At 32.6% G+C, this 27,734-nt stretch overlaps 1 protein-coding gene and 3 long non-coding RNA genes across 7 annotated transcripts in view; 3 read left to right on the top strand and 1 right to left on the bottom strand.

The window, feature by feature from the left end:
• Positions 1 to 10,990: 10,990 nt before the first annotated feature.
• Positions 10,991 to 12,420, top strand: LOC127730045 (uncharacterized). 2 transcript variants are annotated; one of them, XR_007994943.1, is made up of 3 exons: positions 10,991 to 11,074; positions 11,224 to 11,373; positions 12,287 to 12,420. It is a non-coding gene; the product is annotated as an uncharacterized LOC127730045 (long non-coding RNA). The 2 variants fall into 2 exon arrangements; XR_007994942.1 differs by lacking the exon at positions 10,991 to 11,074 and having other exon boundaries at positions 11,092 to 11,373.
• Positions 12,421 to 14,402: 1,982 nt separating this feature from the next.
• LOC127730047 (uncharacterized) lies at positions 14,403 to 16,717 on the top strand. Its single transcript, XR_007994945.1, has 3 exons — positions 14,403 to 14,702; positions 15,718 to 15,809; positions 16,550 to 16,717. It is a non-coding gene; the product is annotated as an uncharacterized LOC127730047 (long non-coding RNA).
• A 786-nt stretch (positions 16,718 to 17,503) lies between these two features.
• On the top strand, positions 17,504 to 22,313 carry LOC127730044 (uncharacterized). Its single transcript, XR_007994941.1, has 5 exons — positions 17,504 to 17,688; positions 18,235 to 18,512; positions 19,581 to 19,873; positions 21,121 to 21,153; positions 22,153 to 22,313. It is a non-coding gene; the product is annotated as an uncharacterized LOC127730044 (long non-coding RNA).
• Positions 22,314 to 26,684: 4,371 nt separating this feature from the next.
• LOC127730041 (failed axon connections homolog) overlaps positions 26,685 to 27,734 on the bottom strand; it is a 30,288-nt gene continuing 29,238 nt past the window's right edge. For all 3 annotated transcript variants that reach the window (XM_052238088.1, XM_052238087.1, XM_052238085.1), the window contains exons 5-6: positions 27,550 to 27,666; positions 26,685 to 26,871 (exon numbers count right to left, since the gene is read on the bottom strand). In XM_052238088.1, the coding sequence (XP_052094048.1) occupies positions 26,768 to 26,871; positions 27,550 to 27,666 (221 nt within the window). In that variant the 3' untranslated portion in view covers positions 26,685 to 26,767. The remainder of the gene's footprint in view (positions 26,872 to 27,549; positions 27,667 to 27,734) is intronic.

Here is a 27,734-nt window from a genome sequence, read left to right as displayed (position 1 = left end):
TTTTACCTAGCCACATCCTATATGTGCCTGTCCCAAGTCAGGAGTCTGTAATTGAGTGGTTGTTGTGAATTGCTGTTTCTTATATTTGTTTTTGTTTATTGTTTTGTATAGTTTGTTCTAGAGTTATGTCGTTACATTACTGTCCCAGAACCACGTTATGTGCCTGTCAAGTGGGGAGCCTACAGTTTAGTGGCCTTTTATGGCAGGCTATATGGTATGGGTTTTTCTCATTGTTGAAGACTATACAATCTGATTTATGTACAAAAAAAATTAATGAAAAATACAAGTATGATATACAGCCATAGACAACAGCCACTGAATTGCAGGCTCCTGGCTTAAGAAAGGCACAAACAGAAAGGACAGGGTTAAACATGTTTGCTGGCACTAAAGCCTCCCCTAACCTAGGATAGTGGTGTAACAGCAAAACATAAGAACAAACTATAAAGTCTTTAAAGCTGTTCTGAAGCAATTATCCAAAAAAGAGGACCATGTATGTATTAATATGAAATTAGCCACATTTTGGTAGCAATTGGTACCTCACCACCTTCTCTAGCATTTGTTTTTATATTTCTACCATTCCAGAAACACAGCCATGTTTAAACATTGTTGAGGTTTAACATAAGTTAGGTAGCGATTAATCTTTCACATGAATTTTTTAGTTATTTTTTGGGCCTTTTTTTCTACTTCTAGCAAGGGTGCTGGCCATGTAAGATGGCAAATAGGGTCATTGACCATTAACCTTAAATATAATCATAAATGAAATAAATTGCTAGTAATTTGTCTTTCGGGTAATTTTCAAAACAGTTTCTAAATTTTTGTCTAATTACTTATTTCACAGGCGCTTGGGGAATGGACACCTTGTTTTCAAAATATTTTTATTCGTCTAAATTTTTTTAAGTAAAGATTCTGTAATATTTTAACTTATTTTAACTCATCTCAAGTGTTCTTGTTCTTATCAATATTGTAAACAACAGTAGTTTATAAATTTTGACCCTCTTTTATTATTTTCAACAAGTTTTTTTTTTAATTTTGTTGCCATATTAGGAATATTGATATTATGATCAGCACAAACATACAGTATACTACTAATGCAGATCAAAGATGATTTTTTTTTTCTTTTTTGTATTGAGATAACTAATTAATGAACACATGTAAAATATTTTTTATTCTAAAATCTCTGATCACATTTATTGTAGACTATAAACAAAAAGACATACATATATTATTATGACACTTATCATCAGTTCTGAATATTACAAGGAACAACTAACTCATAACACTTTATCCAACACAAATCATTACTGTCTCAAAGTGTTTCTTTGTAATATATGTGTCTATGATAAAACAGTCAAAAATGCAAAAAGTTGTAGCTGCAATGAAATGAATTTTCACTGATTAGAAATAAACCATGTTCAGGAATATGAATAGAAAGCAATATGAAACAGGATAAAAATCTATGTGTATTAGGACAATAAAATAAGCTATACATCAAGACATGTTGATATTACTTCATAGCTAAAGGCTATGTCACAGAGATATTTCTACATAGCCATACTCTATGTCACACTCACATTTCTACAAGGTCAAACAATATGTCACATGACATTTCTACATGGGCTTCACTTTCATCATCTTCATTTTTGGCTGTTTCCTTTTAGCTTCTCTTCTACTATCTCTCTCCTACAAAAAGTATAAAACAGATAGAAATAAATCCTAATGCTTGCATTATTCTACGATAACTGCAATTTTAGAATGTACAAAGGTGCAGGCAAAGTATGTGTTTCGATAACTTTATAGTTTTTTTCGTACTTGTAAACCAAAAAATTACCTGTACCAAGTCATGAATATGACAGTTGTTTTCCATTCCTTTCTTTGGTTGATGTAGTCTTAACATTTGGTTTTGTCTGGTCTTATTGATTCCCCATTTTTTTAATTTACCTTGGAGTTCAGTATTTTTGTTATTACTTTTTTACAAGAGAGAAATATATTGCTATCAATGTAAACTTTCAAACTTAATCACTGGCAACTTTTTTAATTTCTAGTAGATTTTAAACCTACTTTTTAATCATACCATTGCTGCATTTTCTGTAAAGGCCAATTACATGTTCCGTTCAGAAAGCATGGCATTTGACATTTACTTTTCATTAAAGACCATCTATGTCATTTCTTTCGTTATTTCTTTTTTACATGTTATAAAAATATTGAATGACCAGTGCTCTAACCATTACACTTTAGGTAAGATATACAGATCTACTCTAAGATCTACTTTCATTGTACATTTTTGTGATGCTCATAATTATAGTCAAGAAACATTTTGTATGGCTTATCCCTATTTTCTGTTTAATCTGTCATTCTTACTTACTCCTGCGCTTTTAGTCCACTGTACTGATCAGAAAAATGCATGAACTCCACCAGCCCCTCCCTCATATTTATTTAGAACATTATTCACCTGTAATGAAAAAAAAAAATAAAAAAATTACACAATACAGCCTGCATATCTCTTCAAGCAAAAACCTGAATTTCATGATTATTTTCTGTTGTAACTATAGCATTGTTAAATTGTTAAAATTGGTACTCTTTTAAAGGATTTTTTTTCAACATCTAGAGTTCTTTTCTATTTGAGCAAATTATTTTCTTCAATCATGATAAGGGAAGCTTTTGGATCATTAAACATCAAGGAATTAATTTAATTTCATGCCATTTAATTGCATACGACTTCTTATTATTCTTTATTTTTAGAACTTTTTCAACAGTATATATTTTCCTTACAATTTTAAATACATTTTTACAAGAAGAAAAAAATGTTTGCTGCCAGGATGACTCATTATTCAAGAGTAGAAATTCAAAATACTCTTTTGCTCCTTGACACATTGAAGCTGACCCATTTCATTTTTTTTTTATTCAAGTGTATTTTTAATCAGGAAAGTTGACATTATTGGCATTCATATAATCTACATTATATCTACATATTGAATGCAGATGCTAATCTGATATTTGAAAAAAAAAATGACTTGTACATATACATTGGTAAAATTGAAAAACATTTTGTTCAAAAGGAATGTCTTGGCCAGTCTAAATTTACTACTGAATTCTTGTTTTTTAAACATTCAACAGCATATTCAGTTCAGGACCAAAATATTGCTACTACCAGATCTGAAGCATTATAGGTACTCTTATCAAAAGCATACACAACATTTTTGATAATGGATATATATCCATGCTGGGACATTACTTTCATTTTTATGTATGAACATTGTAATTTTCCCTATTTTCTTTTAGATTCTAAAATGGGGAATTAGCTTAAATTAGTAATTATACATGTAGTTGCATTCAACCATATTGGTTTTTTTTTTTTTTTTTATTTTAGCATAATTCAGAATGATCGTTTTCTAGTTTGAACTGTTAGTCTTGCCTTATCATACTATACGGTATGGGTTTTATCATTGTTGAAGGCTGTGAGGTGACCTATAGCTTAAATCCACATCATTTAGTCTCTGATGGTTAGTTGTCTCATTGACAATCTTATCACTATTTCTTGTTTTCATAAAGACAGCATGCTCATTATATAATATTTACTAACACAAAATTTTCTTACATTTCTGACAAAGTAATAATATTTCTGTCTGGTGTGGATCCAGGATTTTGAAAAAGGGGGGCCTGTTGGCAAGCCAACATTTGGAGTGGTACATGTAGTGATGTAAAAAAACTATGCATTTATCATATATGAAACTCCTAAAGGGGGACCAGGCCCCCTAAATCCGCATCGGTCTGTAATACTACCATATCTTATTTAATAATACCTTTTTATCCAGTACAGAGACAGTAGCCTCCCCTATCTCACTCAATATTTGATAAGAACTACTATTTCTGTAATACTACCACATCTTATTTAACAATACCTTTTTATCCAGTACAGAGACAGAAGCCTCCCCTATCTCACTCAATATTTGATAAGAACTACTATTTCTGTAGTACTACCACATCTTATTTAACAATACCTTTCTATCCAGTACAGAAACAGTTGCCTCCCCTATCTCACTCAATATTTGAGTAAGGGTAAAACTTACGGCGGGGGCATAAAAAGCCATTTTAAAAAGATTTCTTGATCAGTTACTATCCGATACATGGTTATCAATCTTAACAAAATGGATCTTAAGGAAATATATACATTTCTAACTATCTTAAATGAGGACAATGACTTAAAATTCGTAAATGGAGCATCAAACATTTTTTTCAGTTTTTAAACTAGTATACCATTTGCATTAATATGAATTTAACAAAAGTGCTGAAATGCTTGGCATGTCTTGCTGATTATGATTGATTGGAGTACAATGTCAGATGAAACCTACCAGAGGAATTTGAACAAAATGAGCACATTACAATCATTCCTTATACCAAATTAAGATGGTACATGTATCAGGTTGTACTGACCAATCCAACCCAAGTCAACCCTGCCTAAAGTGGATCTGGCCAATACTTAAATAATAAATGATTGCAATAACAGAAGAAGAGGTTTAGAAAGTATTTCATTCCATATGTGGACATTTGCATTTTTCAAGATAATACAGAATAAAATGCTCCGCTGGGCGCAGCTTGATACGACCGCAGAGGTCGAACCCTGAACAGTTGGGGCAAGTATGGACACAACATTCAAGCTTGATACAGCTCTGAATTTGGATTGTGATTAAATATGTGACACCTCATAGGTTTCTGACACACAATAAATGTGGTCTAAGAACTTAAAATTTTTTAATTTACCTATTATGGTCCAATATCCAAAATCTAAATACATGGTTAGATTCAGCATATCAAAGAACCCCATATATTCAGTTTTTGTTTAAATCAAACAAAGTTTAATTTTGGACCCCAACTTGGACCAACTTGAAAACTGGGCCCATAATCAAAAATCTAAATACATGTTTAAATTCAGCATATCAAAGAACCCCAAAAAATTCAATTTTTGTTAAAATCAAACTAAGTTTAATTTTGGTCCCTTTAGACCTTAATGTAGACCAATTTGAAAACTGGACCCAAAATTAAAAATCTAAATACACGATCAGATTCGGCATAACAAAGAACCCCAATAATTCAATTTTTGATGAAATCAAACAAAGTTTAATTTTGGACCCTTTTGACATCAATATGAACCAATTTGATAGCGGGCCCCACAAATCAAAAATCTAAATACATGGTAAGATTCAGCATATCAAAGAACCCCATGTATTCATTTTTTGTTGAAATCAAACAAAGTTTAATTTTGGACCCCAATGTGGACCAACTGGAAAACTGGGCCCAAAATCAATATCAAAGAACCCCATATATTCAATTTTTGTTAAAATCAAACTAAGTTTAATTTTGGACCCTTTGGACCTTAATGTAGACCAATTTGAAAACTTGACCCAAAATTAAAAATCTCAATACACGGTCAGATTCGGCATTACAAAGAACCCCAATAATTCAATTTTTGATGAAATCAAACACAGTTTAATTTGGACCCTTTTGACCTCAATATGAACCGATTTGATAGCGGGGCCCACAAATAAAAAATCTAAATCCATGGTTAGATTCAGCATGTCAAAGAACCCCATATATTCAATTTTTGTTGAAATCAAACGAAGTTTAAATTTGGACCCCAATTTGGACCAACTTGAAAACTGGCCCCTAAATCAAAAATCTAAATAAATGTTTAGATTCAGCATATCAAAGAACCCAATATATTCAATTTTTGTTAAAATCAAACTAAGTTTTATTTTGAACTCTTTGGACCTTAATGTAGACCAATTTGAAAACTGGACCCAAAATTAAAAATCTAAATATGCGCCATACTGTGCAATTAAAGATTACTTCTTGAAATTTTTCAATATTTGAAATTTGAAAAAAAATAATATTTGAAGAATAATTCTTTTTAATTTCTAAAATCTGAAATGAGAAAAAATTGACCCCCCACAATTTCTTTTTACCCACCTTTTTCCCCCAAAAATACCAATTTAAATTTACCATAGTGCTAACTTAATCTATTTTATAATAGAATTTAAAATAAGGTGTCAAATCTTTCATATGGATTTTTTGGTGAAAAAAAAAAGGATGCAACATTTGCAGATATTTTTACTGGTCTTCCGTTATAAATATGCATTTCTCTAAACATAATTTAAAAGCAGTGCAAGGGAAGTAATCAAAACGTTGTATTTGGATTACCTCCCTTACACTGTTTTAAATTGTCTTAATTGTTCATTAACCATTACTTTATACATAATTTAAAAGCAGTGTAAGGGAGGCAATTCAAATGATGTATTTGATTTATCTCCCTTACACTGCTTTAAATTATGTTTTGTACTAAAATATTTGTCCATTAACCAGGACAACCTTGTTTTTTCCCCTTTTTTGCCCCTAATTCCTAAACGGTTTGAGCCATAACTCCCCAAAGCAAATCCTAACCATCCCTTTGTGGTATGGAAACGTGTGGTATAATTTCAGAGAGATCCATACACCGTTCCACAAGTTATTGTCTGGAAACTAGAAAATGCTTATTTTTGGCCCCTTTTTGACCCCTAATTCCTTAACTGTTGGTACCATAACCCCCAAAATCAATCTCAACGGCAACTTTCCTTTTGTGGTATTTAACCTTATGGTAAAATTTCATAGAGATCCATTCACTTAAACTAAAATTATAGTGCGAAAACCAATGTGTCTTCGGACGACGACGACGACGACGACGACGACGACGCCGACGTCATACCAATATACGACCGCAAAAACTTTTGACTGTCGTATAAAAAGACTAGACCAGACATTGATCAGATCTATAAAGGAGAGCTAATAAGTTGGCTTTTCATTGTTATCCAAAAAGGTAAATAGCTAATTACTCATGATTGATTGATGATTTTTAATGATTAGGCATTCAGGCAATAATGCAGCCATCTTAGAGCAGCAGCATACATGTCTAATTTTTTCTTCTTTTAAAATAAACCATCAAGAAACAGCTGATTTATCAGATTATTAATTACTGTTGCATGCATGACCCTAGTCCAAATAATTAAGATGTCTACAGTCTAGAGAGGTTATATTTTTTTTATTTTTGCTGTTACGCGAAAAGGCATCCAAAAAAAAAAAAAAAAGCCGTATAAAACATCATAATTATTTGGAATAGCATGGCCTATTTACAAAAATGAATGAATACAGTGTAATAAGGAAATTCATAGCTGTTTTGAAGAAATTAATTGGTAGTGCAGATAAACAAATTAAGTGGTTTAAAATTATGTACAAGAAGTTTAATATTTAGGTATGTATTAGTTCTAACTGTATCTATAATCTAAAGAGTTAACACTATGCATTCCACGTTCCAGTAATATCAAGACGAAGAACAGCAACACAAATCGCTGTCTCTGTTGTGTACCCTTGAGAAACGGCTAGTCGCAAAAATAATACGTCATGATAATTTTAATTTTTGCTAGGGACGCCATCCTTCGACCCATTCCAAATGGACTTTTGTTAACATAAGTCATACTTTGGCTTGATCTTGATCTTGATCATGATCTTGATAGGAATACGGTGATACATCCAAGGATATTAATACACTGCGCTTGCGTCAAGTAATTTACCGCCCATGCATGATAGTAAGTTACATTGTTTTTCACTAAATTTCTGTAATTCTCCTTCTTTATACTTTTATGCAAGAAACCTGTGGGTCTTTAGGACGCTTAAAAAGCCTGAAGGATGTGGGGATGTTTTTAATAAGAAAGTTATTTATAAGTTTGAAACTAAAGAGCAGTTTAAGTATTTAGGACACAAAATAGGGCACCTGGCTTTCTCGCTTTCCCCTTATTAATCAAATGAATCTTCTTTTTAGGGAGCTACAATGGATGACGTTAGTTAAGTTACTTTCGTACCATAGTTATCCTTCGTCCCAAAGACCCACAGGTTTCTTGCATAAAAGTATAAAGAAGGAAAATTACAGAAATTTAGTGAAAAACAATGTAACTTACTATCATTTCTATGCTGTTGCCAACAAATGTATCAATGAAATCAGTACTATGCTTGTATTGTTACATCACTGTACCAGTAAGGGGGCCGGGTTTGGCGCCAGCAAACTAGTTTAACCAGGGGCGGATTCAGGCGGGGGCGTGATGGGCCAGCGCCTCCTAAAATTTGTAAAGCAAGGGTTGTCCTCAGCTTAATAAAGAATATTTCATTAATTTTACCTTAAAAAAAATTAAGTTTCCCCCCCCCCCCCAACCTAAAATCCTGGTTCCGCCCCTGTTTACCCTGCCACATTAATTTCTTTATGTGCCTGTCCCAAGCCAGGAGCTTGCAGTTCAGTGGTTGTCGTTGGTTCGTGTGTGACATATTTGTTTTCCGAAAATTGTTTTGTTATAAATAAGCTGTTAGTTTAGTCAATTGAATTATTCCGTATTTTTCATGTCGTGTAGCCGACTATACGGTATGGGGTTTTCTTATTATTGAAGGCCGTACAGTTACCTATAATTGCTAACATACACTTCATTAGAACTTTGGTAGTTAAATGTCTCATTGGCAATCATACCACATCTCCTTATTTTTATATTGTAAAAAGTCCAATTACTTTTTGAAAACCAAGACCAAAAAGAAAACAGTATCACTGCATAAAATCTGAGACTATTATAACACAGTCTCATAGTAGTCTCAGATAAGTTCTATCCTGTTGATATGGTTAAAGTAACAGGATAGACTATATTTTATAGAAACTTCTTCAAATACTATATAAAATTGATATATATATTTTTGTTACACAAATTCAATGTTTGATTATTTGAACTGATTCCAAGATTAAAACATATTATCTTGGCAATTAAGCACACCCAATATGTAATACTGCTATTGAAAACAGGATAGACAATACGAGTACATGTAACAGGTTAGACAATACGAGTAACAGGCTAGGATAGAACTAAAACTTGCTAACGATAAAAAAAAAAACAAACAAACAAACACATGAAAATGGTGATAGGTAGCAACGTTACGTAGCGTGTTCCCGTGACCAAAACAAAAGTAAAACACTATGTGATGGACATTCTTAATGTTGTGTTTATTGGAAAGGGAACAGATAACTGAATTTGAAGAATTAATTGTTATATTGAAAATATCTGTGCTGATGGGCATTTTTACAACCTTTGAACACCAATTTTTAGAGTACATTCGGTACATCATTGAACATTGACAAACAATCTATCAATACACAGAAAGAAAGGTTCACGAAAAACAAGCTTAATCTTTGAGCGAGACCCTTTCTTAAGATAGCTTAACATTTCTTTTGAAAATTGTAACGGGATAGAAAAAAATATTACGCCACCTATCAAAAAATGTGTTCAACTACCGTGAAAGACTCATCAGTGACGCTATAATCAAAAAGGTTGAAAGGGCCAAACAAAGTAAGAAGTTGAAGAGCAATGAGGACCCGAAATTCTTAAAGGTTTTGCCAAATACAGCTAAGGTAATATATTCCTAGGGTAGAAAATCCTTAGCATTTCGAAAAACTCAAAGTTTTGTAAATAGATATAGGAAGATGTGGTATGAGTGCCAATGAGACAACTCTCCATCCAAGTAACAATTTATAAAAGTAAACCATTATAGGTCAAGGTACGGCCTTCAACACGGAGCATTGGCTCACACCGAACAGCAAGCTATAAAGGGCCCCAAAAATTACTAGTGTAAAACCATTCAAACGGGAAAACCAACGGTCTAATCTATATAAAAACGAGAAACGGGAAACACGTATGAACTACATAAACAGACGATAACTACTGTACATCAGATTCCTGACTTAGGACAGGTGCAAACATTTGCAGCGGGATTAAACGTTTTAATGGTACCAAACCTTCTCCCTTTTCTGAAACAATAGTATAACATCACAACATAGAAAGACACACTGTAAAATATCAATTGGAAGGCTTAACTCAATCAAAAAACGTAAATTAACACACAATGAACGAATAAATTTGATCTGTGATACCTGAATGCAAATACATAGTTAATAAAAATTATAAGGGATAAATAATTTAGGTCAAAAGTAAATAAACAGGTTTAAACAAAGTTAAAGTATGATACCACTGTGTGTAAGCAGTTTTAAATTTATAATTGTGACCATATCAACGATAATTCGTGTTAACACAGAAGTGCTGAATACTGGGCTGGTGATATCATCGGAGAGGAAACCTCCATCATATAATTTCTAGTTCGACATCGATCATTAAGATTGCAATTTTCATATGTTGTTCAAGAAATGTTGTGTGTAATGATTAGCTTAAAACAATGATGGTTTAAACCAGTATGTTTTATTCAATTTTGCAATTTAAAAATTCTACGTTGTTTTTAATCGACCCATAGACGTGCGGCAGCAATCTTACCCCGTGACGGATGGTTCATATAAACGGCTTCCATTGTAAGATTACATGTGTTAATATAACCAGGAACATGTCAAAAATGTAAATAATCTGAAATAATCTGGCATTAAATTCTGTGGGAAGTATCTGTAAAGCAGACACAGATAAATGTGTTTTTTGTGCGAGACACAAGCGCTTCAGTGTTATCCAAACATTACATTTAACCCATAAGTATCGTATTTACCACTGTCGTCTCACTGGCAATCATACCACATCTCCTTATTTTATATTGGCAAAAGTTTGTTTTCACCATAAAAAAGATTTTTTTTAAATGTTTGTTGACCTTTAAACGCCTTTTTGGCCCATACCTCACATAACCTTTTATTTTATTTAACAATGTATTCACACTTTGGTAACCGTACTAAATCAGCCACAAGACACTACTGATTACAATAAAACAAATAGTTGTCATTCAATCTCCATGCGAAAGACATATAGAAAGCAACAAAGCAATTTAATAGAGCATTGACTTTTGCTATATGATTTTCTAATGAAAGGGTGAATTGAATACCAGGAAAGGTTCTATTATTATATAACGGGACTAATACTTTCATAATATTATGACGGTTCTGATTAATGCGTAATAGATAGAATTTGGTTCCGATCAATGATTAGATAGAAATTTAATAACACTTAAAAAATAAGCAACACTTTCAACTGTAAGTTAACACTTTTATTTTTACTTTTTTCTAAATTCATCAAATTTGCAGTGCTACTTTATGTTAAAGAGACGGATATATTTTAAAGAATTTTAGCTCAAACAATTTTGACACACATTCAGGACTACTCATATCTACATTTTTCTTAGCAGGTAAAGAGCGTTAGCGAGCAACTTATTCGAATTGATATTGTTAATTTCAATAATTCAATGAAAGGTGCACTTAAATTTAACTCCATAAACAGATGGCAACAATGAAACATGGCGGATATTGAAGATGACAAGTTAGCAGAATTGGCTGTAAGTGTTAAATTAATAATATGTTTTATATATATATTAAAACAGAAACCCAAAGTATGTTCAGTGGTAGTCAACGAACACCAAAAGTGTACAACATTCAAATTACATTGACAATTCCGAGTACAATAAATATCAATGACTTCTGTAAATACGGTAATCCTGATTTCATGACAAAGACTTTTTTCTAATGGTAACACAGTTTCAAAACTTACGAAGATATGTGGAACTATGTTTTCAAAAAATAGAACATTCGCCAATGCAGTTTTATCTTCGGTATCATAAGCCGATGATGGATAAATGGATTTACATGTGTCTAAAAGAAGTTTCATCAAAATGCACGATTTTTTTACTATCAAACAGGAACGGAAATTGGAACGTTATACAAATCTAAGGTGTGAGCATGCATGGAACTTTCCCAAACAGAATAAGCATTCATAAGAAAACACATTTAAAGTGTATATATGTAAAAAAAAATGTTCTTATATCGTTTTCGGTAACATTTGTCAAATAAAAAAGGGGTTTCGTCGTAATTTACTTAAAGTCAAAGTCAAAAGAATTTAAATCCAAAATATGAATTGTTTCAAGCCACACACACAAAGCATAACAAACAGTTTTCATTACAATAGATAATTAGATATTTGATAATTATATAAAATTAAAAATAAAAACAAAATCAACATGTATTATTTTCTTCAATCTTGACTGAGGAGGTACAGAATTACAGGCAATTATTTACACAGTGCACTAATATATTAAGTAGATAGTATGATAAAAATTATACCAACCATATTATAAACGATAGATATTGAAATAAATCAAGCTAATGAATATCTAAATTTGTAAATTTAATATATTTGGTTACATGTATCTCCTCCTTGCTGGATATCATCTAAATATTTCAATCTTATTTTAGCGAACACGTGGACTAAAGCTAATTTGGTTGTCTAAAAACAAAGAGCGGAAACAAGCGAATTCCTTATTAGAAGAAGAAGTAGACTTAAATTTTAAAGATGAGGTAATTGCATATTAAACATTTCATAAAAACTTTATCCATTTTTTGTTGTTTATCTCCTTCATTGTACGTAGTTCGTGTAAAAGAATGAGTGTTAAAATCGACTATCAGTTGAAAATTAATCGTAATAACAGCATAGCACTTTATAAAAAACATCAGAAGATACTGCGAACGAAAGCTGGATCAAATCGAACTTGCATGTGGCATACCCGACTATTTGGCATAGTCTGGTATGCCACATGCAACTACATTTATTTAGAAATTGGATCAACATTCGGTAGTGATGTACGTGACATAAGTAATCTCTAGCTTTATGTTGTCAGTTCGATTTGATCCAGCTTTCGTTCGCGGTATCTTCTGATGTTATTTTATAAAGTGCTATGCTGTTATTACGATTTACGACCCCACTGCATAAATGTTCTAGACGAGGACATATTCTATGTGCTGTTTCTCTTGTAACACTTGGTGCAAATATGTCAAAATATGACAAGGTTGGTAATGAATATTTAGATGAGTGTACCTTATTCTCCAGTGCAAAAAAAAATCGTCCAATCAATTGATACTTCTAATTAAACATTGCAAAATACCAAATTCAAAAAAATGTATTTAACATATCTTTTAAAAAATCGAATAGTTGTTCCTGTTCAAACTCAGATGAATGATCCATATGAGTAAATCGAACAAGTATAACAAAAATGTAATTGAACAAGTGTAGCGAAAGTGTAATCGAACAAGTATAACAAAAATGTAATCGAACAAGTGTAGCAAAAGTGTAATCGAACATTTATAACAACAAGAGTGTACACGCTGAAATGACTCGCCTGTTTTTTATGTTTAAAGTCTTAAAGATAAAGGTTTTACCAAAAGTATCACATAAACTTAACATTTTTAAAGATCTATGAGAATGGGGTCAAGGTCAGATAAATCCTGTCAAAACAGACATATACACCTTACAATTTTTAAACACCAAATATAGTTGACCTATTGCTTATGGTAATATAAAAACAGACCAAAACACAAAAACTTAACATTGACCAATGAACCATTAAAATAAAGGTCAGATTATGCCTGCAATACAGACATGTACACCTTACAGATATTCCATACACCAAATATAGCTGACCTATTACTATTAGTATTTGAAAAACAGATCAAAACACAAAAAAAATTAATATTGACCAATGAACCATGAAAATGAGGTCAAGGTCAGATGAAACCTACCAGACTGATATGTACCCATTACAATCATTGCATACACACCATATTGTTGACCTACTGCTTATATTATTTGAGAAACGGACATAATCATGTAACTTTAACCTTGATCACTGATCCAAGAAATTAGGTCGAGGTCAGGTGAACCCTGTCTGGTGGACATGTGGTCCACATGGTGGACATGGTTGGCGCATATTAAAACGTTTAAAAGCGCTGCATTTGTTTGCACCTGTCCTAAGTCAGGAACCTGATGTTCAGTGGTTGTTGTTTGTTGATGTGGTTCATAAGTTTTTCTCGTTTCTCGTTTTTATATAGATTAGACCGTTGGTTTTCCTGTTTGAATGGTTTTATAGCTTGCTGTTCGGTGTGAGCCAATGCTCCGTGTTGAAGGCCGTACTTTGATCTATAATGGTTTACTTTTACAAATTGTGACTTGGATGCATGGAGAGTTGTCTCATTGGCACTCATACCACAGCTTCTTATATCTATGTAGACATTGCAAAGAACCCATTTACCAAAAATAGTTATCCTATTAATCATAATAAGTGAGAAATTCACATGACAAAAAAACTTTTTTTTTTCAAGCAGTCGATGAACCATGAAAATGAGGTCAAGGACAATGAACATATGACAAACGGAAACTTCGTAACATAAGGTATCTGCATACAAGATATGAAGCATCCAGGTTTTCTACCTTCTGAGATATAAGCTTGATACTAATAGTTTACGCCGTCGCCGCCGCCACCGCCGCCGGATAGCAATACCTAAGTCTAGGTGAGACAAAAATGTAATCGAATAAGTATAACAAAAATGTAATTGAACTAGTATAACAAACATGTAATCAAACAAGTGTAGCAAAAAAGTAATCGAACAAGTATAACAAAAATGTAATCCAACAAGTATAACAAGAATGTAATCGAACAAGTATAACAAAAATGTATTTCCTATAAGAACAACCCAACATATTTATTTTAACTAAAACGGAATATTCCCTCTCATACAGCATGGCCAGACACCACTGGAAGTAGCCGTAAAATCTAGAAATATTGAGATGGTCAAGCTAATCTGTTTGTTTGGTGCTGAACCGTCATTACAGGACTGGGTAAGGATAAAGCTTGATCTATAGGGCACCTGTTAATAAATACATGTATTGTTTGACTAAAAAATCTCAGCAACATCAGTTTAGAGTTCGCATGAGACAGAATTTGACTACAAGCGATGTATTGTGGATCTGGATAGGATTTACATAATAGAGAATAATGGGCAAAAAATGCAGAATAAAAGGGGGAAAACAAAGAATAGTGAAAAATAGGCAAACAAAATAAAGAATAGATAATACTGCAATCTCATTAAACTCAGCTGTTAGTTTTCGCTACCATACACTCCACCCAAAGAGGAAGGGTAGCGTATCAGAACATCGGTTTTTAATCAGATTGGGGAGCTAAATACAAAGAATAGAGAATTATGGGCAAAATAAATAAAGAATAGAGAAAAAGGGCTAAAAACTGAAAGAATAAAAAATGAAAGACCCCCATCTAGACTCTCATATATTATGACAATATCAATAGTGCACATTAAGCATCTTTCGTCCTGATAAAAAAAGGTTTATGCTCGTCCATTTGAAAGAAATAAATGTCTGCTGTAATTAGCACTTGGTTAATCTGTTATACTATTCGTGTCTGAAATCTTTTTGGTAGATAAAGGAATTTGACAAACAATTAGTCTTTCATAATTTTAACCATTAATTTGAAACTGGGATTTAATTCTAGAAAAGTTGTATTACAAAAATAAGAAGATGTTGTATGAATGACAATGAAACAATTATCCACAAGATACCAAAAGGAAGAGGATGTAAACGACTACAAATTACATATGGCCTTCAACAATGAACAAAAGTCAAACTTTGGACAGGCACGTACAGAGTTTGATGAGATAAACTGTAAAAAATCAGTTAGAAAGGATTGGCAATAATTAAAAAAACAAACAGAAAAAAAAACCAGATATGCAAAAAACGACCCAAGAGTACTCGAAATTACTGAAAGCTAGTTCAAAGCCCAATATCAACAAATAAATAATAAGTGTTGCTTTTCTTTGCTTACATGTCTGTCACCTTGTAGTCTTGGACAATGAAAGAACTAGACCAAAAAGAAAATCAGATATTAGAATTGCTTGTTAGCCAACATAGTCGAATGCCAGGTTATAAATATGGGTATGTTTATTATGAAATAAGATATTAACACAAATACCGCAACACAAAGGATTTTGTTAGGATGACTTCATTCAACATTTGCGATACTTATTATTTGTTGCCCTATCTGATGATCTTTAGCGCCTGCGCGGTATAAAATAAATGGACAGTTCTGTTTAAAAAAAATACATGCTTTTTGTTAAAACTAGCAACCAAAAGTGACTGCCTAAAACTAAAATTGTGACTATCTGGACATTTGACTGTTTTTACAAAATCAAATGGTACAAATTGTACTTCTCCCTTGACCACGGTTGATTTTTACTGGTTGGGTCAATAATTATAATCCGTCACTTGCAGTGAGAGGCGAGCATTTGATTAATGTTGAACCCTCACTGTGACTTTGAGATGAAGAATAACAATAAAAGCTTGGTAGTTCATATTCTTCCAGTGTTCAGTGCATTTTTAGTTTCTGAAGCTAGATAAGTATAGCCTTTTTTTTAAAGCCTATCAAAGCTCTTCTTAGATATACTTGCATTGATTGCTTGATTAATTGGTTGGTGTTAAACGCCACTTTAAGCACTAATGGTTATTTCGTGGCTGTCAGTTTTTATTGGCGGAGGAAGCCGGGGAGCCACCGACGAACATTAGTGTAGTAACTGTAAAATCATGAATTTATTAGGGTTCACAGCTATATTGCATCGTAAATAGTGATGAAAATAAACATAGGCATTTTAACACTGATCAATTAACATTTGTTTCAGTTCAATTCTACAGACAGTTTTGTATGTTTCACCTAAAGATGGAAACAAACTTGAGAATATTGGAGTGGAAGTACTGAAATGCGATACGTCTTCGCCGTTTTACTTTTATTGCAGTAAAATGCAGACAGAATATTCTGACATTCGGAGTAAATTAACAGACGAACAAGAAACATACGAACTTTGCATTTGGGATTGTTCGAGCCAAAGTTTGAAACTGAAATTTACAGTGCCAGGTGTAACTCAGTGTAGTGAAAAGTTGTTTGCCATTACTCTTGAAGGAAAGCCTGTTTCTGTTACAAACGTCTATAGACATCTTGCCGAGGAGAGCGTAGTAGAAGATGACGTATGTACAATAAATCATAGTCAGTGATTCTTTCAAATATCCCTCAACAGCTGCTTCATCATAAATGAGGGTCTGGATGATGGGAGGGGGGGGGGGGGAGGGGGTACTTCATTTCTGTATTTAAAAAAAAGATAGGTAATTTTTCTCTACTCTTTATTTTTTGCCCTATTTTTCTCTTTTCTTTTTTTTCCCCCATTTTCTTTAGATTTGGCCCATTATTTCTACATTCTGTAAACCAAATCCAGACCCTCATAAATGTAGAAGCAAATATATAGACAAGTGTTCAGAAAGTTAACAGTTAAAATGTTCGACAATTCAAGATATATTACAATTACACATTTTTTATGGTCTCATCAAGCTTATATTTATTTTTAAAAGGAAGTTATCTTTATATTCATTATTTTCTTTCGTTTACTAGTAGTAAAAAAATGAGTTTTGATCGATAGAAGAAAAAAATTTAATCTCCTTCGGCCTTGGTGAATAGTTGTATCATTTGCAATTATACAATATTTCCTACTTTTCATAATAAGATTAACAAGCTTTGACTAATATGTTCACCTCTTTGATATGGATATCAAGAATATATTATAAAACACATATTTCAGTTCACAGAGGTACTAGTGTTCCATTAGAAGAAAGGAAGCTGTCCAGATTTGCTATTGTAAAGCAATCTACGCCAGAAATATTCGCTATATCAAATGAACAAGCAACAACGATTATTCCGCAGATGGAACCTGACGCAGAAATCAATATACCGCAAGGGACTTTTGAGCAACCTAGTGAAATGGCAGTAAATGTAAGCTTTGAAACAATAACAAGAGGAACATATTGTCATAGATCAATTAAATTTATGATTTGAATCTGCTTACACCTTTCGGAGCACCTGAGATCAACCCAGTTTTTGGTAGGGTTCGTGTTGCTCAGTCTTTAGTTTTCTATGTTGTGTTTTGTATACTGTTGTTTGTCTTTTGGTCTTTTTCTTGAATTGCCATGGCGTTGTCAGTTTGTTTTCGACTTATGAGTTTGCATGTCCCTTTGGTATCTTTCGCCTCTCATTTCTCTGACATAAATAAAAAACGAAGTAGTCTATCCTTTATTGAATGAAGATATAAAATCATATAATGTTGATATTAAACAAGCTTGAATTTGTGTTGACTTTACTTTACTCTAGTGATTACATAAAGATGACATATCATATTCCGTGAGAATTTTTGCCAGAGGTTTCATTTGGTACTGTACCGAGAAATGAATTACGACAAGTTATACAGGTGCCAATATGTGTCGAGGCCTGGCTGCAGAGTATACACCATATTTGAACATATTTTTGTAATTTTTTTCTTAGATTGTAGAAACTAAAGAAATCAATAAAGAAGAAGACAACGGCACAGCTATATTACTGACTAGCGTCTTAGAACTGACAGTAAACAATGGACAACAACCAAAGGAACCAATACGTGTAGTCATACCAATACATGATATGGAGGCCGTGTCAGACGATATCGTCGTGTTGACCTCAACAACTGACCAACCAGAGGACTCAGAATTAGACTGGGAAATTAGAGATGCAACGATTAATCCAGACGATAAGTCAGCATTCTTTTATGTCAACCATTTTTCATTGTAAGTGGACTTGACTTGATGTTTTTGTTGTTTTTGGTGGTGTTTTTTTGCTTATGGTTGTAATGATATTCCTAGATTTACAAACGTTGCCGCCAAGTCAGTCTGACCGACAAATCAAACTGGCCTGTTCTATTATTTTAGTTTTCTATTCGTGGTAAAAATTAGTCACCTGGAAATAAAATAAAAAATAATTATTTTGCAACAAAATATATAAAGCTACAAAAAGTGATTTCAAACGGGAAAAAATGCCTATCAAACATACGCTCTTTTCGTTCTATTTACAGGAAGAAACGTGTTGTATTTTCCCTTCTGACTAAATGAATAAACAGCAAGTCATCTGAACTCGTCGCGCTGGGATGAGACAGTTAGATCAAAGAATCGAACACTGGACAAGCAATGGCTATGATTGTTCTACATTGCAGAAAAGTGACGTTTACCATGCACAAATCGGTCAGAGTTTCAATGTAAGATTTTCTAGTCATCAGTAGAAACACAATTGTATTTACTTATACATTACTACATGATTAATCAAATTATTTCTTATGAAGTATGTCAGATTTAGGAGCAGATCCAGGATATTGTAAAAGGGGGTTTGTAATTCGAGGACAAAGAATATATACTGACAAAATTTTGGACGATTTTATGCTAAAAAAATCGTATAAATCATGAGACTTTTGTTGATGATTAAAAAGGGGACGTAAGCCCTGTACGCAACCTTGATCCGCCAATGAGGTTTATCATCTATTCTTTAGTATAAAAATTTACTTTGTATAGGGATATAGGGTAAGGAGTATAGTATGCTTGCTAATAAGACAACTATCATACAGAACAGAACTTGTATTTTTACATAACTTTTGGAAAAAAACATGCTATTTACTATACCAAAATTGAAACCCGAAATATTGGCATTTACCCATCCACTTACCGTATTTTTTTAAACTTACTATAATTTATACCAACTTTCTGGGTATTTAAATTGGTTCGAGAAATTAAGATGATTTTGAACTTTACTCAGATAGAAGACTTTCGTATCTGAAACTTTGCCTTTTTTTCTATATATGTATATAGTTCAGACTTAATGGAAACTTGACAGACATGGCAGACGAGGACACAAAATGTATAACACTTCAAAGTAATAGAAATAATTCCCGCTTTTTCAACATCGGAGTTAACGAAAGTGACGAACAACCAAAGGGAGAGCTGGAAATATTTCAAGAAAAAGAAGCGGATGAAGTGCCAAAAGAATACCAACTGTAAATTCAAAGTCAATCTGGTGCACTTCGGCGACTGTACCCAAACCACATGTTGCAAGTGTTGTAGAAAGTTTTTGAAAATGAATGTAAAAATTCCAGAAAAACAAGGTAATTTATTTGCGGTTTTATCAATGTCATGAAATTTTTCATGTGCATGTTTCTTGTATGACAATTCCCCTTCTATGTTTCATTTTTTTTTTCGAAGCGCTAATCAAATATAATTTGACACTGGTGTTGAAAACGGTGTTTAGCTGTCTCGAATCCTCTTGATGCAGTAGAATTTTTCTCTCTGGGTTATGGACAATGGTGTACTACGTATACTTTTTTATCTAGCTATACAATGTTTAAGGGTTTAGCTTTGGCCAAATAAAGTTATACGTCTTATCAATTGTTCTATACAAGATTTGGTTTTGACTTTGACCATATACGATCGAGTCAACTCTATTATGGCGTACATTTCATTGACGTATAAGGGCCTCGGTGGCCGAGTGGTCTAAGAAGTCGAACAACTGTATCACTAGCCAATCAACACTGAGGTTGTGAGTTCGAATCCCGCACGGGGCAGGTGCACTTGACTCCAATTTTAATTGACTAGGATTGTTAGTTTTCCTACTGAAGGTCGGTGGTTCTTTCCGGACACTCCGGCTTCCTCCACCATTAACCACGAAATAGCACAATAGTGTTGAAAGTGTTGTCAAACACCAATCAATCAATCATTGACGTATAAACCGGAACTCCTTTTTATAATCATATTTATAATGTAAAGTTGGGGGCAAGCGAACAATTTGGTAAATATGTTGTAATGCTTCTTTTGTTTTCCTTTCATGGAACTTGGGAGAGTTACATGTATTAACTTGAATTCCTTGCAGGGGTCAATGTCCTAAAAAATCTAAATTTTTGTCAGAATAGAGACGGTCAGAACATTATATTTGCCAGATAAAACACAATGCATATTGTTCTTCATATCATCACAAGACAGTATAGTGACTAAGTCTGTTATTCAGTCTTGTTATGAAAAATCAGTTGAGCTCCATTGACAAGATTTCTTAGTCATACTTGACTAAAGTGAAAATACATCAATAAAACTAATTTAGCATAACTGTATCATTCTCTTACATGAAATATTTTCAATAATCTGCCGTTTTCTAATGAAACCAGATACGTTTAGGGACATTAGAGATATTGTTTAGGTACTTTGTACCTCATATCTAGCCTCATCAAAACTATTGTTACACGAATTTCTTATTTTGTTATAAATGCAATTTATAAAATCATATGAATTGATTTAATTCTGTAACAGATTTAAATGAGAAACATTACGACTCTAACATATGTACCTTCTTTTTTTATTACAGTAATCGCAGAAGAAAAGCCTGAGGTACAATCAGGTATATATGATAACATTTTTTTCAATAGAGGACTTATTATTGGCAAAATGAGTACCATGACTAGCTCATACATCATTTATAAAATTGCTGATAATAATTTCCTAAAAAGACAAAAAACACACTGCTTTTACAAAAAAGTGATTACCCTATTTTTGAAAAAATACATAAAGTGGTGAAGTAGCATTGTTTTATACTGCAATTGAGCTATTTGTGCAGTCAAAATGCATTGACCGTTTTTATATAAAAAAAGGGATAAAAGATATCAATGGGTAACTCACAAGTCAAGGGGAAACTGACAACGACATTGCAAAAAAAAACAAGAAGATAAAAAGTACACAAAACATTGTAACGTAGAAAACTGGAAACTGAACAGCATAAACACCATACCACCTCCCTCCCCCCCCCCCAAAAAAAAAAATTACAATGTAATACAAATTTGGGTTGATCTCAGGTGCTCCTTAAGGGTAAAAAAAAATTGATCCACTAGTGGCATCCGTCAGATTGCTCATGGTCAGCACATATTCGTGGTAAGTCACACTCAGTGATGTCACAATAGAGGAAAAGAGAACAGGATGATTAATGTTGGCTTTATACAATCACTGACCCAATGAAGCCTTGTACTGGGACGTTGATAATGCAAAATTTGAAGATGTGGTATGATTGCAAATGAGACAACTATCCAATAGACACAAAATGACGTAGATGTAAGCATCTATAGAGTTTTCTTCGAATTCAAAATTGACGATTTCTACCTAAAATATTTCATTTGGAAAAGTTTTATGAATTTTAGTATAAAAACAACCATACATACATTTTATTTGATCTTCAAAGTTGGCCCAAAGCAAGATGTGCTTCTCTAACGATCGCATTCTACCTATTTCTAAGCCCTGTACATTATATATTTTAAGAAAATGTAATGGTATTCTATATTTGTTTGACTGCTGTATGAGTAAATATGGTATTAAAATGTGTATTTTAAATGCAAACCCTTCTTTTTAGATGATGACGAAGATGACGATCAACAGAGTAGTGAAAACATAGAAATACAAGAAAATGAACCGACAACAAATGGTTTGTCTGCCTTTAGTCATAAAAAATAAAATGTATTCTTTTGATATTTGTTCACAGGAAAGAAAATATTATTCTTTAAGATAAATGTATTACATGGTGTGTTTTATATGCCTATCCTTATTTGAGACATCATTAGGGGCGGATCCTGGGTTTTGTAAATAGACCGTTGTCATACATTTTATGACACAAAAGAGAGAAAGTAGGCGGAGATTTTATTAAACTATACGGGTTATGTTTCATTTATTTACCCCCGTTTCATAGATTTGTTTGTATAAATGCCAATGCATCTTTATAAATAAGACTATATGGTAATTTCAATCACGGCGATAAAAAGTGATACTTTTGATCTGAAACTACATGCATGGGGCGCTCCTCGATATTTGCATGTATTACGGAGAATAACACAAGAGAAATGAAATTTAGAAATTTTTAATGAAAAAGTTGATGAAGACTTCATTTAAATACTTTATTTAACATTTTTGCGCCTGTCCGAAGTCAGGAGCCTCTGGCCTTTGTTAGTCTTGTATCATTTTTAATTTTAGTTTCCTGTGTATAATTTGGAGTTTAGTATGACGTTCATTATCACTGAACTAGTATACATATTTGTTTAGGGGCCAGCTGAAGGACGCCTTCGGGTGCGGGAGTTTCTCGCTGCATTGAAGACCCATTGGTGGCCTTCGGCTGTTGTCTGCACTATAGTCGGGTTGTTGTCTCTTTGACACATTCCCCATTTCCATTCTCAATTTTATTTAATACAGTTTTTGGCTGACATTAACGACTTTCCATTTTTCAAATTAAAAGTGAAGCATTCATAAGACATTGAGACATCGACCCTAAAACACAATTAAAGGGGCATTAGCTACGAGATATATAAAAAAGTAACTTACGATTTTTTGTGGTTCAATCATTAATAAAAGTGAAATAGTGAAATACTAATTTGCTTTTAGAAGCTACATTAGTTCAATTTTGTCAAAATAAGCTAAGAAACATCGCTGATGAATTATTCACCATTAGTTAGAGATTGGTTACGCATGTCTTAGTCGTGTTCTGCAATTAAAAGGAAAAGAATGTCAATATTGAAAGTGAAATGCTGATATATATTATCGTGTCCATGCATTAATATTTGTTTATTTCAGACTTATTGTAATTTGGATATACGTTTTAGTATGTTATAAATAAAATATGAGAATTTGAGTCAAATCGGTGAACATGAATTTGACAGCTAATGCCCCTTTAAACTAGAAAATTTCAGGGGCACCACACGGTCTTCAATAATAGAAGTGTCTGCACTACAGGTCGATCGCCCTGAGTCTATTGACAAGTCTGAAATACATTTTGTATGGCCTACCAAGATAAGCCATGGGCATTGCAATTTTTGAAGGACACAAAAAACATAGAAGTTTTAAACAAACGCAACTGTTGACGAGGTTCCTGGCTTTGGGAAGACATTTTAATATCTGTTAGGGATAAACTAGATTTCTTTGAATGCTCAATGTATCCCCTAATTAGCTGACTAACAAAATGAACAAAAAAGAAATGCCAGCAATTACAAACTGCATAAATCTAAATATGACTAAATCAAGTGTTGTCTCCTTATAGCAGTTGATGCCTGAGGAAGAAAAACAGTTCAGAAATCCTAAATCTGATAAAAAAAAACTATATCCATGAACATGTTCAGACGATTCCATAATGGAGTAATATTCCTCTCATGATTTTTATTAACTTTTACCATTTTGGAAATTATAGTCAAACAATAACAGAGAGAATGTAATCCATAAAACTGATAAGCAAGCAAGTTGAGATCTACAGATATGTGATTGGTCTATAATATTGTAATGGCTGATTAGTTAATAACTAAATTAAAAGTGTGTCAATTAAAAGTAGTCTTACTTAAGACTGAAAGGTTGTTAATCCCTCGTGTAAAGTTGGCCATAAAGCAATTCATCTGTTCTATTTAAGGCCGTCTACGTTTGGTGCTCTTACACGGTTCGGTGTTTTGCTTGTCGAATACTAGTATTCTGTTTTTAGCGTAAGTGGTTAATGTAATTCCAGTAACACCTGTCCGGTTTGAACTGCAATCATTTTTTTTTAATTTGACCCATCCTTCGTTGTTTTTGAAACAATTGCAAATTAAAATCGGTATCATGCATTTATATTATCCAAATGCATTTTTTTTTGGCAAAAAAACAAGCAGCGTGGTTTGGCACAGCTGGTGATTGTCTTGACGTGCTCTTGCTGAACCTTTTGGGTCAATGATTCAATAATTGTTGATACATTTTGGATCAAACCAAGACTTTCTAACTGCTATATTCAACTACGCATGCTGTTCTTCAAATCAACATATGCCGACACTGTGACGTAGAGTGAACCATGAAGTCATATAAAATGTCTTACTTGATGGTAGTGTTTTGAATAGTACGGATTGACCAATGGTTCTTACAGATAAGTTCAAGAAAGTGGGCTACTTTTATATTACAATGGTTGGGTCTGCATGTTTGATAGCTAAAAAGATGTTTAATTTTATTACATCGTAGAACGTTGTGGTGCACTGTTGTTGTTTTAAAATTCTGCATTCAAATAGTTTTTTAATTGAACAGATGTTCAATTCATTTTTTAGCTATGTCTTACAGGACTAATTTGTAGCTAGATTGACCCGCTATCCTTTAACCTGTATGGCTTTTACAGATGATAACATCATTAATTCACTAGTCATTTTCGTTTTTCCTCAATCAATCTCACTGGGAAAACATTCCCTATGTATCTAATTCATCGAAACCATGTAATAGGTTAGCGCCACGGTCCTTTTTTGAACGGCGTCAGATTCGAAAAAAAATTCAAGGGGATATCTGTACAGTATGAGTGCAAATTTTCTGTCCACATTAACCATGCTTTTGACGATTCCGATAATAATTTTATGAGTATAACACACAGAAAAAGGAAAAAGAAAAATTATAACTGAAAAGTCAAAATGGAGGATACCAAACAATACTGTGCAGGCTATGACGATCCATGGTGGACAGTCAGTCATGCATTAGATGGGATAGGCGACACATAAATGCGGTAAATATTTTAGATACTTTTCGCCATTGAATAGAAAAATATATTGAGATTGATTAAATTGTTAAAAAAATTATGAAAAAAAAAATGGAGAAAACATACTGAGGAGGCAATTGGAAACATTTAAGTCAAAGAAAAACAGACAGCTTTATGGCTAAAAGAAAAATAAAAGAACGTCTATACAAAAACTAAAGATTGAGTGGGAAAACTCTTCCAAAGCTAGTGATCCGGAAGGATAAGGAGTTCCTGCTCCAAAGGTGACATTCGTCATATACAAAAAAGGAATCAATAGAAAATGCCCGCATTGACACATGTGATGTCACTGTACTCTATAGACAACAACAAAAATATTATTTAATTGTTATGGAATTAAATGCTTTTAAAATTTATACGAAATGAAAACAAGTGACCTTCACATTTGGCATGAAGCTTAAAATGTGATTGTCAATTGCTTTCAATTCATATATATTAAAAAAAAACAGATTTAATCGTTATATTTACAGATTTTTGAAATTAAAATAAATATGTAATTTTGAATTTCAGAGCTCTGATCTAAATTTGAGGGACAATACATTATAATAACTCGTATGTTAACTTATGCAGTTATTATGCAAAATGCTCGAGTAAAAATCAGTACAGTCTAGTATGTAACTACTGCCCATTTCAGATTTTATCTGGTTTCATCGATAATATTTAGATACACAATTAAGCCACAGAAGGCTTGTACAAAACAATGTTTTACTACAACATGCCTTATATAAATGTAGGAAAAATATATTTGAGGGTATGGCTGAGGCTCATATTTAATTTTGACGAAAACTATTTCAGGTAAATTAGTCAATTTCGGCATGTTTATAATGTCATAGTGCCATCAAAACGAACATTAATTTTCTGACCTAAAGTGTCAAGTTAATATCATTCTATTTATTTACTAATAAAAATTATATAACTTTAAAAAGGATGAAATTCAATTTCAAGGATTAGATAATGGCTCTTATAATACCTCTTCTTTTTTAAAAATGATCTTTATAAAATACATTTCCTTCAAGAACATCTCCACCAATTGAAAAAAGTATAACAAAAATACTGAACTCCAAGGCAAATTCAAAAAGGGGAATTCCATAAAAACTGACAAAATCAAAAGCTATCAATCAACAGAACAAGTAAAAAACAACTGCCATATTCTTGGCTTGTGACGCGTATTTTCCTAAGAAAGTGGTGGGTTAAACCTGGATTTAGAGCTTGCTAAACCCCCACTTGTATGACAGTTGTTTATAGTTCCGTTATATTGACAAAATTGGATAAGCAACCCAAACAGACAAAATAAGTTAATGTGACAACAATTGTGATCCTCCAGTTAACACTGTGCAAACATACATCACAGACATAAAAACTAAAAGAAATAGAAAAGTAAGAATTTTATTTCTTCTGCCCATGTTTATATTATAACATAAATGCATGTACAAACAAGCTCTTTAAAAAATAATCATTTAGTTGCCTCTTTTGTATTTCCATGGGTAATACATTGGTCCCAGTCAGGCCAAAATGTCTCTTTCATTCTTTCACAATATTCACATAAGTTTCTGTATTCTGAAAATAAAAATTAAGATTTCTAAATTGTTTTAGTTCAGTTAGTTTTCCATGTTTTTGGTAAATGCATATTCTAATAATAAATTAGTAAAAGGTTTACATTATTTTCTCACTTTACATATAGTTCATTTATATATATGTTACAAAAGTGGAAAAGGAAAAAAATACTAAAAACTGGATTTTTCTAAATGACATTTTAGTAAAAAGTTTTATGTGTCCATATTTATGCCAGCATGCATAATAAAACATCTATAGAAAATCTAAAGGGCTATATATTACAGAATCTTTAGTTTATAGTAGATCGTTTAACATAAAAAAAAGTCAACCATGCATGCAATTTGTATTATTTTCTGTTACTAGATGCATTATCTTAACTAACCAAAACAATAACATTAAATTTACAATTACCAAGTAGTTCAAATGTGAAAAAGGAAGTAGACATTTGATAACATACTTCCGTTTTGTTAGTTTTGAAGCCATCGTCTTCATAAATGGATTAAAAAACTACGTTTCATTAGTAGAATGTTCGTATAAATGTTGTACATTCAAATGAGAATGAAAGTGTCAATCAGTTCATCAATTGCATCTTATACTTTCTAGGTTTTATTGAATTGAATATTCTCATTCGGAAGCAACACATATAAGGATAAGCCACACATTTAGCTATATGATACTTACTTTTGATTGTTGATCCTACTGGACTTCCGAACGATTGCCAGTAAGCATTACCAATAAGACCAAATACACTACAATCTGCTTGACACGGCTTGTCTCCAAGCAAGAATTTTTTATTACCTAAAACAGAAGTTCAAGTAAAGTAAAAAAAAGTTACAAGCTCCTAATTCTCAACTATACACTGCGTT

The sequence above is a fragment of the Mytilus californianus genome, unplaced genomic scaffold, assembly GCF_021869535.1.
Source record: "Mytilus californianus isolate M0D057914Y unplaced genomic scaffold, xbMytCali1.0.p SCAF_2, whole genome shotgun sequence".
Lineage (NCBI taxonomy): Eukaryota > Metazoa > Mollusca > Bivalvia > Mytilida > Mytilidae > Mytilus > Mytilus californianus.
Note: the sequence above shows the minus strand (reverse complement) of the source record. Positions and strands in the feature narration are given on the sequence as shown.